Below are 18,456 nucleotides of genomic sequence, written 5' to 3' on the forward strand. Positions count from 1 at the left end.
GGTCCTTGGTTTCCAAGTGTGATGCAAGTTGCTCCCAGCAGAAAAGAGGACAATTGAGCAACAGACCAGTTCTTTTTTTCTTTAGCCCAAGATGCTTCTGACATTGTTTGTTGTTCAGGAGCGGCTTGACAAGAGGAATACGACATTTGAAGCCCATGTCCAGGATCTGTCTGTGTGTGGTGGCTCTTGATGCACTGACTCCAGCCTCAGTCCACTCCTTGTGAAAGTCCCCAACACTTTTGAATGGCCTTTTCCTGACAACCCTCTCCAGGCTGCAGTCATCCCTGCTGCTTGTGCACCTTTTTCTTCTACTCTCTTCCCTTCCACATAACTTTCTATTAATGTGCTTTGATTTAGCACTTTGGGAACATCCAACTTCTTTTGCAATTACCTTTTGAGGCTTTCCCTCCTTATGGAGGGTGTCAATGATGGTTTTCTGCACAACTGTCAGGTCAGCAGTTTTTCCCATGATTGTGATTCCTACTGAACCTGACTGAGAGACCATTTAAAGGCTCAGGAACCCTTTGCGGCTGTTATGGCTTAATTAGCTGATTAGAGTGGGACACTTTGAGACTAGAATATTGAACCTTTGCACAATATTCTAATTTTCAGAGATTGTGGATTTGGGGGTTTCATGAGCTGTAAGCCATAATCATCTCAATTATGACACATCACGGCTTGAACTATCTTGCTTTATGTATAATGAGTCTATCTTATATATTAGGTTCACCTTTTAAGTTGCATTACTGAAATAAATGAATTTTTGTACGATATTCTAATTTTTCAAGTTTCACCCATAGTTTTTTTCAAGAGATGTATGCAATATTTGATTTTGATAAAACTGTTCATGGTTTATAGTTAGAAAAATTAAATACGACAATGGCAAACAGAAATTATTTATTTGAAATGTCACTTAAATACATTTTCCCATGAATATTCCAAATATACACAAAAAAAACATTGCAGCAATTTTTTTAAAAAAATTTGGTTTTATGCAACGAAGTGCCAAACATAGCTGAAACACATACCTGACTTTTGTTTTACTAAGTATAAAAAGTAAGGAATAATATTTACACATGTACAATGATCTACACTTATCCACATACACACTTCAACTAGTTTCAAAACATGAATATATTTGTTTCAAGTTTTATCTACATTAAATATTTTTTAAAAACTGGTCATGAGTGCCAGATTTTGTTTTTATGGTGCTTTGTTAGTACAATCATTCTAGTGCTGCAAAATTAAGGCGCTACCCAATACCAGACAAGGCGCTGTATGACTAGTGCATACAGTTTTCTGAACAAATCTTATTCCTTTTAATTGAAAATGAACTGCAGCATGAATCAAAGAGCAGAAATCTGCTGATCATCAGCTTATCGGAATCCCAAAGCACCCTTAGCAACTGAAAGGAAAAAAAGGATATTTGAAAACAGCAGATAAAGGCCACTGTAGCAAATATTTCATGAATGGAGAAATAATTTAAAATGGTTTAAGCTTCACCTATTGTTTAGAAGCAGACCTATTATGGATTTCAGGTTTGTGTGTGTGTGTGTGTGTGTGTGTGTGTGTGTGTGTGTGTGTGTGTGTTTTTACAGGAGTGGCTAGGGTGCCTTTGAAGCCCTATTATACTCAATAAAATTATGTTCTGATAAAATATTAATCTGCAAAGCATTTGGACGATGAGGACACTGCAATCCTCAGCCCTCTGTCAATTGCCAGATTGATCAGCCTAAGAGAAGGAACCTAAAACTTTTGGCTTTTACCGTATACATATGTCAATATTCCTGCTGAGGTGACCAAGTTCTGATGGCTGAAAGGCTCATCAGTCTGGCTTTTGATTTTAAAGCGCAAAAGTACCATGCTGAAGACTCTCATAAAATTCCTCATCCAAAAGATTCAGAGGGGAATCTCAGGGATAGTATATAGGATTCTGCCTCAAAAATGGGAAGTGCCAAAACAGTAACTTAGGAACAGAAACTAGAAAAGGGAAAGAGAAAACCAAGAGGTGAACCCAAATCTTGCCAGAGACAGTCCAAGCAATCACAGCTAAAACTACTGTGAAAAATAATGAAAGAGGTCCAAGTTCCCTGCATAAAAATACTGAAGTTCCTTTTGAAAAACCTTTCTTGATAAAACTTGGAAGCTTTTAGTCTAGTGAATGAACAGGAAGACAGCTGTGTTGAAGGAAAGTGTGATAGCACCCAGGGAAGGGATAGAAAGAGAGAACAAAGTGAGAACCTCCTTCTCTCGCTTTAATGTTGAAACAGGTAATCACGCTTGACTTCTGGTGACTACCTGGAGAAATTCATGTGGTATTCCTGGCATGATACTGAAGTGGCTTGCCATGGTCTCCTTCTGGCATGCTTTTTTTTTTTAAATTTCCTGGTCTCACATACAGCTTTAGAGATGCCAGATGATTTCCCATCCAAGTAGTAATGAGAACTGACTTTGTTTAGTATTCAAGATTAACCAAGGTCAACCAGGACCAGGTGCAAACTTTTAAAAAATACTTGAAAGAGAATCTACAAACTCTGGTAAAGAAATTAGAACTTGCAGGAAGGCTATGGCAGAAATTATTAGAGCTTCATTTGCAAGTTGCAGAGTTAACAATTGAAAGAGCAGTCACAGGTCAATACTTAACTACAAAAGGTGAATTCCAAGAAGAAGCAATTACAGTACATTCAGGCTGTGTTGATCAGTCTTAGGAAACTGCTATCTGGTCAAGATTTTTTAGACAATCTTCTAATCCCACATAATTATAGCACTTAGTAAAATCAGTCTTTTTAATAATTAGACTTTTTGTATATGAAATTTCTATGCTTTTTTTCAAAAGAGCACATGCTGTTCCTAATTCATAAAGGAGGCACTTTTGAAATATTTTGGTATGTCATTATTTTCTTGCCAGATTAATTTTTTTTACAACCGGTATTTTTAGCCTGCTGTGTCTTTGCACTATGTTCTAAAACCAGAACTAATATTATTTTCATGTCCTGTTTGTTTGTTTCTGGAAATTCAGAGATCCCAGCAGTTTGAATTAGCAATACTAATTTGCTGTTTCATGTTTACAACTGAACTGCTAAACTATTTCCAATAATTTGACAATTTTTAAAAAGTTAACCACATACACGAAGACATCAAAATACAGATATATTTACATCTGATTTAAACTTGCATTGAAATTTGCAGTACAGGATTCCATTTGTGTCTCCTTTCATGTCAGCAAGAACTTCAAGCACGTACAGTATTCAGTACATAACAAGTAATATTAAGGTTTTGGTTTTCAAAAGTATATGTAATTATGTTTTCTTAGAAGAACCTATTAGGCTGGTATGGCAGTTGTGAGTAAAGATGGTTTTTACTTAAGTGTTACTTCCAGACAAAACTAGAAGGATACAATTGAAATGGTGATTCGATTTTTCAACAGCCTTTAGTAAGATAATCGCTGAAGAGCTTGAAATTAACAGTGTAGATATACACTAAATATGCTGGCCATGATCCAGCCACGGAGCTTCGCAGTCTCAAGTATTTAATGGCAGAAGAAGCTTTCCCTAAGACAAAAATAAGTCCATTATGAGGCTATTAGTTCCATGTCCCAACTACAAGGCTTTCCACAGATAACTCCTCACTGTAGATTCCTGATGTCATTCTGAAGGGAGGAGGGTTTGGGAAGGAAGAATGACTCAATCTTCTTAGATATATTATTAAACAGTTTTCTCAATACATACAGCATGCAAATTACAAACACAAGGAATTGGCTTATAACCAGCCACAAAGCTGTTCATCAGATACTCTTTTGGACAATATTGTTTGGAAGTGGAACTTTTTTTCCTACCAATCCTATTTACTTCTGATATTTCTGTCCACGTGTTGCAGATAAAAAGTTGCTTTTGATGTTTTTTTCCGGAGGAACATTTGAGAATTTCTTTTTAATTGGCTATCACAAGGACAATTCTGACAATATATAATCTCAGTTTCTAATCCACTATTTCAAGTCTATTTCTACAAAGAAATAAAAATGTCAATTGGGGATTTATAGACATTTTAGTACTTCTGACTTCGTTGTCTCATTATGATGAGTAGATGGTGATTATGTACTCAGTTGATGCCTGCAACTTCTGTACGCTCTGTTGTGGCATAACTTCCAAGAGGCTCAGATTATTCCAGGACAAGAGGCACAGAATACTTAATTAACTATTGGGTCCAGCAAGTGCAAAGAAGAATGAATGCTTAAATGAGCAGAGGGAAGAACTGTTCAGTTACTAACTGTTTTCTTAGCATTAGAAACCAGTTGTTTTCAATGTATCTTCATAAATAAGACTATGTCATCTAGGTCTTTTGCGGGTCACAAATATTAATACGCGGCGAATGGCAATGAGGCGATCTTTAAGTGAAGTCATGGCAAGAATGGCCAATTGGGCTCTGTTCTCTAGTGGTAATACTGCCAACAGCCACCAGTACCAAGCTGGACCGCTGGGATTACTCTGTAAAGAAAATATTAATAAATTAACTGTTTTTAGTAACATAAACTCAAGCAGATAGAACACCATTTCATAGCTGTAAGAAAATCTAAGAAGATAACATTCTGTGCCAGTCACAGAATGCAGAAACTGAAAATAGTTCTTGGTCACCCACAATGTATTTCTGTAGTGAACCTACAGCTCTCCAGATACTGCTGATCTATTGCTTTCAGCCAGGGGAATGCAAAAAATTGCAGTCCAGCAAGATCTAGAGTCATAGGTTTCCTTCCTATTTTATGTAGTAAGACTGTCCCGCAACATTATTGTCATTATGTTGATATTTCACAATTACAGAAAAATACCAGCCTAAAAACAATAGAATAAAGACAGATGACAACCAAACTCTAAACTGCTTTTTCTGGCTCCCACATAGTCCAGTGAATGATGTGTGCCAAAATTCAATGGCAAACCATCAAGCATTATGAACGTAATTTCCTGCAGATTTGCAGTATGAAAACTTGAGGTTTCAGAAACATTAATCAACCTTGAAGTGACTAAATCCCCCATGAAATTAAAAACCCTGAAACACAATCACCCTGTTTATCTGAAAGCACATAATTGTTCTCCTCCTGGAACTCTTGGGCAAAAAAATAGGCAGCCCCTACCTCAAAAGCAATTTGGGCATGATGAAAATTTCAAAAGGGATTTAAAGGGCACAGAAATACAACAAATTTACAGAAACAAATGAGGAAGAAACACAACATTAAAGCAAGTTCTATATTGCTATTTTTGCAGAATTGCCTTATTGGTTTTAAGGGAGTAGTTATATTATGTACTGTAACATAAGCATATGACTCATATTCTAAGAAAAGGTAAATGCAACCAAGGAAACAATCTAAAATGTTAATATATAATTTGTCCACATGCTGTTGTAAAAACAAGTCTATGTGAGCAAAATGAAATGGAACTATGGTTCCAGTAGGGAATACAGGGCATCTTACAGTAGCCCAAAATACAATCTTAAAAACAAAAATGTAATTGGATTAATGCAACTGGGATCGAATTTTTTTAAATTTAAAAGTAAACGAGAACATGGCATTTTTTATATAGCCACCAAAATATTTTCAGGAGTTGCGTGTGTTTGAAAACCAAATTATGGATTCCTACCAGCAGAGTTTTACAATAATTGTTTTTTTTTTTTAATTATCATACTCTCATTATTGGATTTTGACCTGTAAAGGGGTTAAACTCTTGAAATTTATTCATGGTGCCCACTTGAGGTAACTCTACAAACTGCTTGCTAGTGGCTGTCTTTAATTACCTATATAATTTTATTAACAGTTTGAAAAACTATATTAAATATAATTTTATATATTTAATATATTTAAATTAATATAGACCATGGAAGAAAAAAAGAAAGAAATCACAGCTAACAGTGTAAGATAGAAAAAGTAAATGAAAAATAGAAGAGAAAGAAAATAGGTAAGAAGAAGTGACTTCTGATCTTCTTTATAGGAGTTTTAAGTACAATTATAAACATACCTATATTTACACACACACACACACACACACACACACACACACACACACACACACACACAAAATCAGAGCAGAGAAGAGAGGAAAGGAGGGAAGGCAAGACACTGGGAGAATGGAGGTAAATGAACAGGCTGATAGAATAAGGCATATTGGAATGTCAGGGAAGAGACTGGAGATACAGGTGGGTGCAGGGGTACAGGTGAACTACTAGCTTATGCCACAATGAAGTGTTAACAGAAGTAAACAAATGGTAGGGAAGGAGACGAAAGACAGGGACAAATCAGATATTCAGAGTTGCATTTTTCAACTTCATATCCTCTGTATTTTCACACAATTTATGAACATTTTAGCTTCACAGATTTTAACTTAAGCACTTACTTTATGTGAATTGTTTGCATATATTATTCACTGTGGTTATTTATTGTTGTACCCCATTCATTTTTAGCACTGATATACCATTGCGTATTTACCTGCGGCTCACGTTCTTTCCCTGGCATTGGTCCAAAATGGTTTAAAATTTGTGCTTTCATATTGTCTTTAAGACAAGTAAACCAGGACACAGCTTGATCGTAAACGGAATCGTGAATGCGGACCAGCTCTTCATACTCTGCTCCTTCAGCCTAATTTGAGTTATTAAAATGGGTTTAAATAAATGCATGTTATGTACAGGATAACAAAATCAAATACCATTTAAAAAAGTTTAGTTACTTTTAAATATCCTAAACAGGCAACTTTTTAAAAATCATCTGTCTTTTGAATCAGCCCAAAATTCCAAGAAAGCATCACAGATAACTTCAGGTGTTCAGTATTCAATAGGATAATCGTGAATTACTAGTTAATTGGCTGTTTGCCAATTCATCACTTAGTAGATTGTTTTCTATTCACAATCAATGATGAAGATTGATGTGGAAAAGTACAGAACATGGGAACTGATATTTTTTACTACAGATATAAAAACTATTTGCAGATTTTTTAATACATATGAATTATTTGAATATTTGAATCACATTTGTGAAATGGCAGTAAAATGCTAATTCTGGATTGTACCATTGTTCATCTAAAATGCCAATCCATTTAACTTCAACTTTCATGAGTAAGGGAGAGCCAGTTCTTTGTGTATTTATCTTTAGAGCTGCATTACATTACACTCTTAGAGAAACCAATCATACAAATAGGATTAAAAGCCACTGACCAAAGCATGTGATCTGATAGAGCTTGCTAATACCTTTGCATCAGTTTAAAGAAGAGAATTGGTGCTACACATTAGAAGATCTGATATAATTTGCAAGCAGATTAGAAAATGGCATTCCTAACATTTTCTGCTAAAAATCTCCCTTCTGTGTAAAAATATATACACTGCTCAAAAAAATAAAGGGAACACTTAAACAACACAATGTAACTCCAAGTCAATCACACTTCTGTGAAATCAAACTGTCCACTTAGGTAGCAACACTGATTGACAATCGATTTCACATGCTATTGTGCAAATGGAGTAGACAACAGGTGGAAAGCATAGGCAGTTAGCAAGACATCCTCAATAAAGGAGTGGTTCTGCAGGTGGTGACCACAGGCCACTTCTCAGTTCCTATGCTTTCTGGCTGATGGTTTGGTCACTTTGGAATGCTGGCGGTGCTTTCACTCTAGTGATAGCATGAGACGGAGTCTATAACCCACACAAGTGGCTCAGGTAGTGCAGCTCATCCAGGATGACACATCAATGTGAGCTGTGGCAAGAAGGTTTGCTGTGTCTGTCAGCATAGTGTCCAGAGCATGGAGGCCCTACCAGGAGACAGGCCAGTACATCAGGAGACGTGGAGGAGGCTGTAGGAGGGCAACAACCCAGAATCAGGACCACTACCTCCGCCATTGTGCAAGGAGGGACAGGAGGAGCACTCCCAGAGCTCTGCAAAATGACCTCCAACGGGCTACAAATGTGCATGTGGCTGCTCAAATGGTCAGAAAAAGACTCCATGAGGGTGGTATGAGGGCCCAACGTCCACATTTGGGAATTGTGCTTACAGCCCAACACCGTGCAGGATGTTTGGCATTGCCAGAGAACACCAAGATTGGCAAATTCGCCACTGGTACCCTGTGCTCTTCACAGATGAAAGCAGGTTCACACTGAGCACATGTGACAGACGTGACAGGGTCTGGAGACGCCGTGGAGAACGTTCTGTTGCCTGCAACATCTTCCAGCATGACCGGTTTGGCAGTGGGTCAGTAATGGTGTGGGGTGGCATTTCTTTAGGGGGCCTCACAGCCCTCCATGTGTTCGCCAGAGGTAGCCTGACTGCCATTAGGTACCAAGATGAGATCCTCAGACTCCTCGTGAGACCATATGCTGGTGCGGTTGGCCCTGGGTTCCTCCTAATGCACAACAATGCTAGACCTCATGTGGCTGGAGTGTGTCAGCAGTTCCTGCAAGACGAAGGCATTGATGCTATGGACTGGCCCGCCAGTTCCCCAGACCTGAATCCAACTGAGCACATCTGGGACATCATGTCTCACTCCATCCACCAATGCCACATTGCACCACAGACTGTCCAGGAGTTGGGGGATGCTTTAGTCCAGGTGTGGGAGGAGATCCCTCAGGAGACCATCCACCACCTCATCAGGAGCATGCCCAGCGTTGTAAGAAAGTCATAAGGGCACGTGGAGGCCACAGACACTACTGAGCCTCATTTTGACTTGTTTTAAGGACATTACATCAAAGTTGGATCAGCCTGTAGTGTTTATTTCCACTTTAATTTTGAGTGTAACTCCAAATCCAGACCTCCATGGGTTGCTAAATTTGATTTTTATTTATTATTTTTGTGTGATTGTGTTGTTAGCACATTCAACTACGTAATAAACATAGTATTTAATAAGAATATTTCATTCATTCAGATCTAGGATGTCTTATTTTTGTGTTCCCTTTATTTTTTTGAGCAGTGTATAAACAGAAAGTAATTTGGATGGAACACCTGTTTTTCATATTCCTATTTTCCTTTAGACCATGCTTCTGTAATGCCATTTCCTTATTTAAAACCCTACCCTGGAAAAGGGGGCAACTGAACAACTGCCCAGTAATCTTGTAAATCTCCTCAGGAATATACTGTATATTGAAATACAGAATATACAAAAGCCAGCCATAAATTTGATTATGAGCTATCCTGTAATTTAGAAGATGGCTCACAAAACTTTTTTTTCAATAGATGAGGTAACAAAAAATCACTACACTAAAAAGTTACCTTTTTGTCTTCCAAATATTCAATGTTTGCCGTATTATATCCATCTCGCTGACCATGGCTTAAGACCCTAAAACGTCGAACACCAACTGTATCAACAACTGAGCGCCCATCAGGGAAAAACTTCACATCCCTGATCTCCAACATGCAGCCGTAATCTGCAAATCTGAAGGGACAAAGCCACGTTAAGGCTGTGATTCTAAATATATTTTAGGAAGCAGCCTTACAGATTCTCCGTAGCCTGTCTAAATATATTTGGAATGAAGTTGTAAAAAGGAATTACTAGGCCCAATGTTGTAAGAGGAGGTACAAAGGCTTCCAGGATTATTGCTTGTTCCAGTTCTGTAAAAAGCTATGAAATTACTACTTGAGTTCTTTTGATGCTGTATCTAGATTATCTGTCCCAATCTAATAACCCTCAAATGAGCTGGATTTCAATTCTGATTAAATCCCCACCAGAAGAACATGGGAAGCAAAAGTCTACATAAATTGGGAAGCCTGTCTAGACGGTCAGATATTTTCCCTAAACACTATGCACTTCTCCCAAATAGAAAGTTTACGCTGAGATTGTTACTGATCAGCCAACTGCTAGATCTTGTATATTCCCCAACACTGGACAAGAAAAAACAGGCGCCATTTTCCTGATAAGACCAGTTTCCCATATCTGATGGACATAAACCCTCCTACCATTTTTGCACACAGAAATGCAGTACTTTATAAAGGAGTTCTAAATCCTTAGCTTACCCTTTCAGTTCATCAGTTAAACACATGCCGAATTGTTTAGTGCCTGTTTCCATGCATCTTCTTATCATTAATCGATAACGGGGCTCAAAGACATGAAGAGGACAAGGAATGGTAGGGAAAGCCATGGTACATACAAAAATGGGAACATCTTTATTTAGACTGCAAGAAAAGGAAGATTTACTTTTATGGTTATGCAAGTTGAAATCTGTTAAAACAAATAATTGAAATCCATGTTTGAAACTACTTATCAAATAAGCTTCATTGAATTAGTGTTTTCATTCAGCTTTTCTGAATCTCTCGTTACTAACAAATACAAGACAAGACTATCTAAACATAGCAAAGACCATGCTCAGCTAAAATATTTCAAACTGTACATTACATGCTTAAGGCAAAAGGCTATCGTGTGTGTGTGTGTGTGTTTTCTTGAGTTTTTGCGGGTACTTACATGTATGGCATTCAGCTTTGTTCAGGTATTTTCCCACGTCATTATAGTTGTGCTTTTAAAGTTGTAGCAACATTTCAGCAGAATCTCATCTGCCATCATCAGGTGACGAACACTATACAGAAGCCTGATGATGGCAAATGAGATTCTGCCGAAACGTTGCTACAACTTTAAAAGCACAACTATAATGACGTGGGAAAATACCCGAACAAAGCTGAATACCATACATATATATCGTCATTATAGTTGTGCTTTTAAAGTTGTAGCAACGTTTTGGCAGAATCTCATCTGCCATCATCAGGCTTCTGTATTGTGTGTGTCTGTGAGTCAGACTTTCACAGCTGTTTCTGTTTTAAATTTGGGGCTAGCCTCCTGCTGTGCCAGAATGGTTTTTTCTTAATCCTGATTGGTTGGGAGTCTTGGTCTGTGTTTTTTGGTCTTGGAGTTTGCTGTGTTCTGCTTGATTGGTCCACCAAGGTGGAAAGGTTGGGGACTGTTTGTCCAAACAATAACTTTATCTGTTACAGAAACTTATTATGCGGTCCTCCAGTTTTGGAGCAAATGTCAGAATATACTTATGGCATTTCTGTAAAAGTCTCATTCAGAGACTTTTGCTTCAACTTGATTATATTCCAATTCATGTGCAGAGCACATATATCCATGATCCACACATGTATATTGATTATATAAAGGGGATTAAGACTGCTACCTTTTCATAAAAGCTAAGCAAAGTTTGTGCAAAACCAAAACTTGGTTTCCAAATGTTAATAAGGTGCTGGTTTCCTAATCAAACTTTCTATGAAAATGAAAAAGAACTGACACATTAATGTAAAAATGTCTTCTTTCACATATACCATACCAGCATGCTAAAATAAAATATTTTTTGTCTGAAGATCAGAGAATTATAAATAATATTATGAAAATATAAACAAATTATTTAATCAACCCACTTAATTTTACTAATATTCTCTTTGTAAATGAAGATAACTTACTTTGATAATTCCTTCATTTCTTCTTCATAAACCTTTTTCCTTTCAGATAATTCTTCTGGAAAGTAGCGAACTATTAATTCTTCAGTAAGGATAGTCTTTTTGTAAGTTCGACTTGCCAAAAACTATAAAGGGAATTCAAGACTCCACGTTATTCAGTTCTAGCTATTCTACTATTTAGTAATTAAACTGGCCTGGGGAAGAGAATGGTAAAGTATATGTTTTTATGTTCTAACACCTTAGAATGGAATCAGGAATTTGCACAGAATACTACAGTCAGACACTTAAAACCACAACTACTAAATCACTACCTTAATTAGCAATTTCCTGGTTATGGTTTTAAGTGGCTATAATAAGAACTTAAGAGTGGCCACTTAATTATTCTACACTGCTTCTTCAGAAAATAACTCTGAAATATATCGCAGTATTTCCCATCCTTGGACACTTGAAGATATATGTAGACTTCAACTTCTGGAATTCTCCAGCTAGCTAGGGAATTCTGGGAATTGGAAGTTCACACATCAAATGCCCAAGGTTGAGAAATACTGTTATATATTAAGGTGATGCAAAAGAAAGCTACTTTTTTCCTTCTTGTTTGGCAAGACAAGTCAAACATCACACATATTTAAATACTACCTATCTGTATTAGGGTGAGTCACATTTTTTCCTTCCCTCTTCATTTCAGGACATCAGAATCAGCGCATTGTAATTTTCATGTGGAACTTTTATTTTCAAGCATTAAATGGGGTAACTGAACTTTTGTACTGCACCCTTTAGGAAAAAAAAACCACCCTGAATCCCTCTCCAAAAATCAGGTCAGTTCTCCCCTTTTTGGAGATGGTTTAAGGGGGTAAATGGGCCCTTAAAGGTTCAAGAAACACAAGCCTTTCATTTAAGCAGCTTCTGGAAATGGATGGGGAAGACTTACATCTGAGAGCTTTTCTTTACAAAGCGGACAGTGAGGATTATGATCCAAACAACGTTCAAGGCATTTGAGGCAGAACGTATGTCCACAAGGAGTAGTGACAGGCTCATAGAATAACCTGAACAAGACATGAAAATAACAATTTCATATATCCATTCATCTGCATATCTTGAACGACTGTGCGAAATATTTTACATTGAAACTGTCGTGAATTCTAAATTCTGCACTGTTTATTATTATTATTTCAGCAATAATACTTGATTTAACTTGATTTAAAAGCATTTTGCACAAGAGCACAGATTTTGCATAATACCACATGTACATAATCTGCTGTTGAAATATATAGTATGGTGTATTATCATGCATCCACCACACAATTAGCCCATTCTTTCTAAAGAAGAGCTTATTTCTGAAGTTATGACATAGAACTCTTTCATTCACTTTCAAAAACTGTTTCTGAGCACAATTATGGAGGAGAAATGATGAAATCTTACTATAAAATTAATGAGCTGAAAATATATTAATCATTTCTTATTTAATAAGTTAGCATACTGTGTATCTGTTCAGTACTCACAGCAGCTTCCATTACAATTTAACAGAATTATAAAATGTTCATCAAGCAAATTTTTTTAACATAATGCATCCAGAAATAATTATCAAAATCAAGTATCAATAACAATATAAAAAGCAACATAAAATATGAACAGCACAGAAGCTTATTTTGCTGTAATTTGATGGATACACACACACACAAACATGCACACACTTATATGTAATTTCCATGCAAAATAATGGACATTTGCTTTTTCTGGAATGGAATTGTTTGGTTGTTTTCCATCTAAGTATTAAGCTAGATAAACAGTGCCTGTAAGAAAATTACAGTATCAAAATTATATGACTGTAATGTGTCGTCACATGGATACTGTGACTTATACACTTATGTCATAATGTCTGACATAAGAACATAAATCACGACATTTGCGTGATGATAAATCCAGCTTCAGTCTACTTATGCTTCTAAGTTCACAGACGTAAGATACACGCAAGTGCTGCTGAAATTTAAATCCTATGGAATAAGATGTTTTGTGCAGCTTGTTAATACCTCATACAAAGGGAACACTCAAAGTCAGATGCATCCATGAGATTTGTAGGAATCTCTTTTATGGGAAGAGAAGCTGAGTTTCCACAAGTAGCATCTCCATCTTAAAATAAAAAAAGAACATTTGAAATAAATAAATATGATCCTTTTCTGAATGACCTCATTAGATAATTCAAAATATCAAAAAAGGAAGAGGAGAATGTACCAAAAACTAACAATTTCCAGTAAGTTCTAAAATTATCAGACAGGAACACAGGACTAAACACTGCATTTCTAAAGAATTAAAATGAGTACAAATTATCAATTCAACTTTTGTTCTGAAAAATTGAAAGAGAGATTCCAGACATGCAACTGGAAAGGTTCATCTTATTCTATGGTGAAAAAATACCACAATTATTCCCTTGTATAAGAAATCTGCTATTTAGAACAAAGACAACCCGGACCACAGCTTGTGTATTTTGTTCAATTTGATTAATATTTTAATATTTTGATTAATATTTTTGATTAATATTTGATTAATAGTTCTAGTCTATCTAATCATTATAACTTGTTTTATTCTTTACAACTGCAAGTATAACTAATGTCACATTATATTCATTTTCATTTAATGTAAAGTTATAACATATTGTTATTACTGATTGTTGAAATGATTGGTTTTTTTTCTTTCCCAAAATACTGAGCAATTTAACTTATTCAGTTTAGTTAAGCGACTGCAACAGACCTTTTCTATGGATTTTGCTAGGGACATCCAGATTCTGTAAGTCTTCCCCATCAGTAGAAAATTTTCTTTTCAAGTTTGCACTGGGTAGGCTTGATAGGACTTTCCCTAATGTTTTCTTGTTCTCTTCAAAGTAGAAATCATGATGGGAAATTGAAGAATTAATACAGCGATAGACATCGTTCTCTTGGGAAGGATTTCTTGTTAACCTCAACATGGTCTCCTAAAATAAATACATTTGTTTATATATAAATACATAAAGACAAAAATGTGTCTTCTATAGACATACCTTTGTTGATCATAGTCATGATTGAGAATTAACAGTTTGGCAACCTGTTATATGACTTCTGCTGGGACTGCTTCTATCAACTCTATTATTTATATATAACAAATAATAATAAATAATATGGACTTGACTATATGGATACTTTAGAATCAGCTGCTCAGGTAAAGCTTTCTCTGCATACTTTACTTGAACACAAAAGGATGTATTGTATTTTAATACAGGCTTTTTAGAATTATCAACATAAAGCATAGTTACCAAGTATGTACTTAAATTAGGAGTTATGACGGCCAAGGAGGTACTCACTTCAAAACCCACCAAAACTTTAAATGTTGTCAAACATCCATGAGATTTCAGAAATGTATAATATAGGGAGAAGGCAGACTAGCTTCCACGGTTGCAACTAGAACCTACTGCCCATAGCTAATGTTTGCTTTTAAAAAGAACTCTCCAAATATGCAAATTTTAACTTATATTGAATCATAATCATTTTTATATAATACATCCACTTTGATAATTTCAATATTTTTAGTTTCCATTCCATTCTACTCCATTATTAATCGGTTTTCTTTGGGAAGCTATAATGTCCTTCCCAAACTAAACTAAAACCAAAATAGATAACTGTACATTTCTGAATATAATGCTGAATGTAATGCCATATATAATACCCTGAATAAAGAACAGACTCATGTGTAAAGTACCTTTGAGCTCTCTGCTACTGGCCCATCTTCACTAGAAGACTGTGTATTTATGCTACTTAGAAATGCAGGTTTCAATCTTGTGTAAGAGGTCCGATTACAAAAAGGTGTTGTTAAACTATCAGGAACATTTTCAAATGCTGGAAAAAACATCTCACACATTATCTAGATTAAAAAAAATAGAAATACCATAAAATTCAGCTCATACAAATTATCTGTTTCCTATTTCATTTACTTGTCCAGAATTCTACATTCATATGCAATCATGTGCCAAGCTGTTATCTTCTCTTCTATCCCACTAAGAAAAATGAAAACAAGACCACTAAATGTAGGATCATTTCAAATGTCATGATACTTCCTAGTTGGAAGTTCATTCATGGTTGAATGATGCTTGAAGCCTGACAGATGCAGATTATGAGTATCTAATTCACTGGCTACTTTATTTGCTTATTTATTTTTTATCATGCCTTTATTATTTTTATGAATCACTCATAAATGGGATGGGGTGAGTTGAAAATGTGACTGACTCAAAGTCAACCAGCCACCAGTTAGAATAAATTATATTAATTATAATGTTCATGTTACTGTATTAAATATTGTTTTGATATTTTAATAAATCACCCTAATGTTTTGTTTACCCAATACCTTTGATTTTCATTTAGCCAATCACTGGCTTCCAGTGAGCAAAAAGCAGAATAAAAAAACTGAATAATCAAACAATTAATGCTTCACTTACAACTTCTATTTTACATGGGTCAGATTACATAGCAGTACAGGCTAAAAACTAAGTACATAAAAGCGTCATGCTTTGCTTATAGATGAAAAGTATAATATTATACCTTTTGGGCTTCCATCTTCATTGAGTTCCACTCAGGATTTAAGGCAACACAATAAAGAAATTCCTTCAATGCTTCTTCAATCCTTCCTAATCCAGAAAGAGCTTGTGCTTTGACATAATGACCCTGCATGCAGAGAAAGAAGGAAGGAAGGGAGGAGATAAGGAGTTTAAGCTTTGTGATTTCAAGAAATATTGGGTAAAGTGCCTTTACCTCTTTCGGGCAAGACGGTATTTCAAAACAGAACAGAAAACGAACATAAAAAACATAAGTGCAAAGGGAAACAATGATGGGTGCACATTTTAATTCCACGTGATACGTTTAAGTGTGGGAAATGCGTCTAAGTTAAACCTTGCACACTTAAAAAAATAGAGAAGGGAATAACAAGTAATACTGCAATTATTTTGAATATTATTTCATGTCTCTTACATATATTTAGAGATGGTATGTATACCTAAAGAATTGAGAGCAGCTATTAAAAAGCCAGTATTGTGTAATGGTTAAGGCACCAAGCTAGAAACTCTCATTGAAGAGATTTAAATTATACCTGAGAAATAATTCCAGGTTTCTTATATGCGAAGAGATATTTTGATTTTTTTTCTTAACTGCCAACTTACAAACAGATACTGTACCTTAGGCCAATGGGGTTTATTCTGACATAGTATTTCTGCGTCATGAAGAGCTTTTTGATAATTCTTCATAGCTGTACAAAGTTCTGCCCGTTGTGCTATTAACCAACATTTACAAGAAGCTGGAATACAAGAAGAAAATGTGTAAATGACAACTTTGTGAAATAGTAATTAACTAAATATTAGCCACTCATTCTTTTGTAACAAAAATTTCTTCAAATGAAGTAGTATGAACAAATGTGCAATATGAAAAGTATGTTGCTAAAACTGTACTCGACTGAGGAAAAACAGCCTGCAAAATTTAAATCCATAACACGTGTACAATAATATAAATATAACCAGTGCAATACAATCTGGTTATGTGGTGCTTTCGGTTTAAGGCCAAAAAGGAATGTTGGAGCACAGAACATGAATACATATTGACCTGCAATTTCTTAAACCAAATGACTTTTTTGTCGGGTGCCATGGCGATTGTAGGAAATAGTCACATAATCTAGGAAAATATGTGGCTATTTTATAAGTTGCACACAAATGCCACATTCAAATCCTTGTAGCTCCAAAGAGCTTTTTTTGCTTTCAAATATAAAGCAGTTTCTTGTTTTCTAATATACTACATTTTAAAAAAAATAACTAGTTCATTCAAATGAGTCAGTTCATTCTTCATTACTTAAACTTCCCAACACATTCAGGCATACAGCAGTTTCCAGCATTATTCATAAGAGGTACTTCAAACTTGCAGGAATCAGCCTTTCCTTTTTTCAGTCTTTAAAAGCAACTGATCTAAAATGTTTAAATAATAATGAACAATGAAGCTGGAAAAATAAATTATTAAGCCAAGGATGCTGTTACTGGGAATGCTGAAATAATGCCATATCCAGGAGTCTTAGTATGTTGTTCTTGAAATACAAGGAAAGCATGATCTACATCTAGGAAAGAGTTTTGTATCAGACGTCCTTGCTTTCAGCCTCTCCATTTCAGCTATGTTTAACCATCTTCCAATTCAGTAATGCCCTCATTTAAGAAGGACCCTCTGGGATCTTAACTAACCTGCAAAACAACAATGCAAATAATGGCCTACATATTATGACATCAATGACATCACAAGCCACTTAGAAAACTAAAAGAATGAGAACATCTTAAGCTGTTAGTAATACATCCATGATAGAAGTGATAAAAGCCTTCTCCAATTATAAATTCATTTAGTACAGGAAGTTAAGTCCAGAGTATGACTTATTTCATAAGGCATTGAGTCCAGTTCGTGTTTATCAAAGAAATTCTGGATTTTTCAAAAATAAATGTTGGCATCTTTTATCAAAATGAAAACAACTGGATCTATGCACTGTATGAATGATAGTTCTCAATCTTAACAGCTGATATAATTTCTGTCTGGTTATGAGTCAAGCAAACTCATGCCTATTCATGTATCATGTATCCACCCTTATTTATATATCCTTACTCATGAAGTCTCCTGTTGTAGTAGCATTCCATCAATTCTAGGTTCTCTAATCTCTTTATATATGGTTTGTTCCAATAGCCCACTTGTTGCCAGATTGTCCTGCTTCCCCCAAATCTGACATGAACCTGTTAATCTGGGTGAAGTCCAAGCTGGCATGACTCTGCTAGTTCATGTCACTTTTACATTAGGGGAACTTTGTCCAAGGACTCTTACTGGTTAGCTAAGTACCAGCCAGGATGTTAATCCTGGTTTTGCATATCAAAGGCAGTGCTTTAACCACTACAATATATATACCACACACACACAAAATCAAGTAGAAATTCTTCACTTGAAATATGTTCTTGTGGTTAAGCTAAATTGGGAATTTATTAATCAGACAAGACACACACACACTTTTGTAATTTGAGAAAG

The 18,456-nt window shown here is 35.6% G+C and overlaps 1 protein-coding gene across 1 annotated transcript in view; it reads right to left on the minus strand.

Annotated features, from left to right (window-relative positions):
- Positions 1-882: 882 nt before the first annotated feature.
- Positions 883-18,456, minus strand: part of LONRF2 (LON peptidase N-terminal domain and ring finger 2) — a 33,863-nt gene continuing 16,289 nt past the window's right edge. The window contains exons 2-12 of the mRNA XM_026707561.2: positions 16,593-16,711; positions 15,964-16,086; positions 15,128-15,289; positions 14,147-14,366; positions 13,429-13,528; positions 12,330-12,444; positions 11,405-11,526; positions 9,971-10,129; positions 9,230-9,392; positions 6,470-6,619; positions 883-4,484 (exon numbers count right to left, since the gene is read on the minus strand). Of these exons, the coding sequence (XP_026563346.1) occupies positions 4,326-4,484; positions 6,470-6,619; positions 9,230-9,392; positions 9,971-10,129; positions 11,405-11,526; positions 12,330-12,444; positions 13,429-13,528; positions 14,147-14,366; positions 15,128-15,289; positions 15,964-16,086; positions 16,593-16,711 (1,592 nt within the window). The 3' untranslated portion in view covers positions 883-4,325. The remainder of the gene's footprint in view (positions 4,485-6,469; positions 6,620-9,229; positions 9,393-9,970; positions 10,130-11,404; positions 11,527-12,329; positions 12,445-13,428; positions 13,529-14,146; positions 14,367-15,127; positions 15,290-15,963; positions 16,087-16,592; positions 16,712-18,456) is intronic.

This window comes from Pseudonaja textilis, chromosome 8 (genome assembly GCF_049901715.1).
Source record: "Pseudonaja textilis isolate UNSWEBS1 chromosome 8, rPseTex1.2, whole genome shotgun sequence".
Lineage (NCBI taxonomy): Eukaryota > Metazoa > Chordata > Lepidosauria > Squamata > Elapidae > Pseudonaja > Pseudonaja textilis.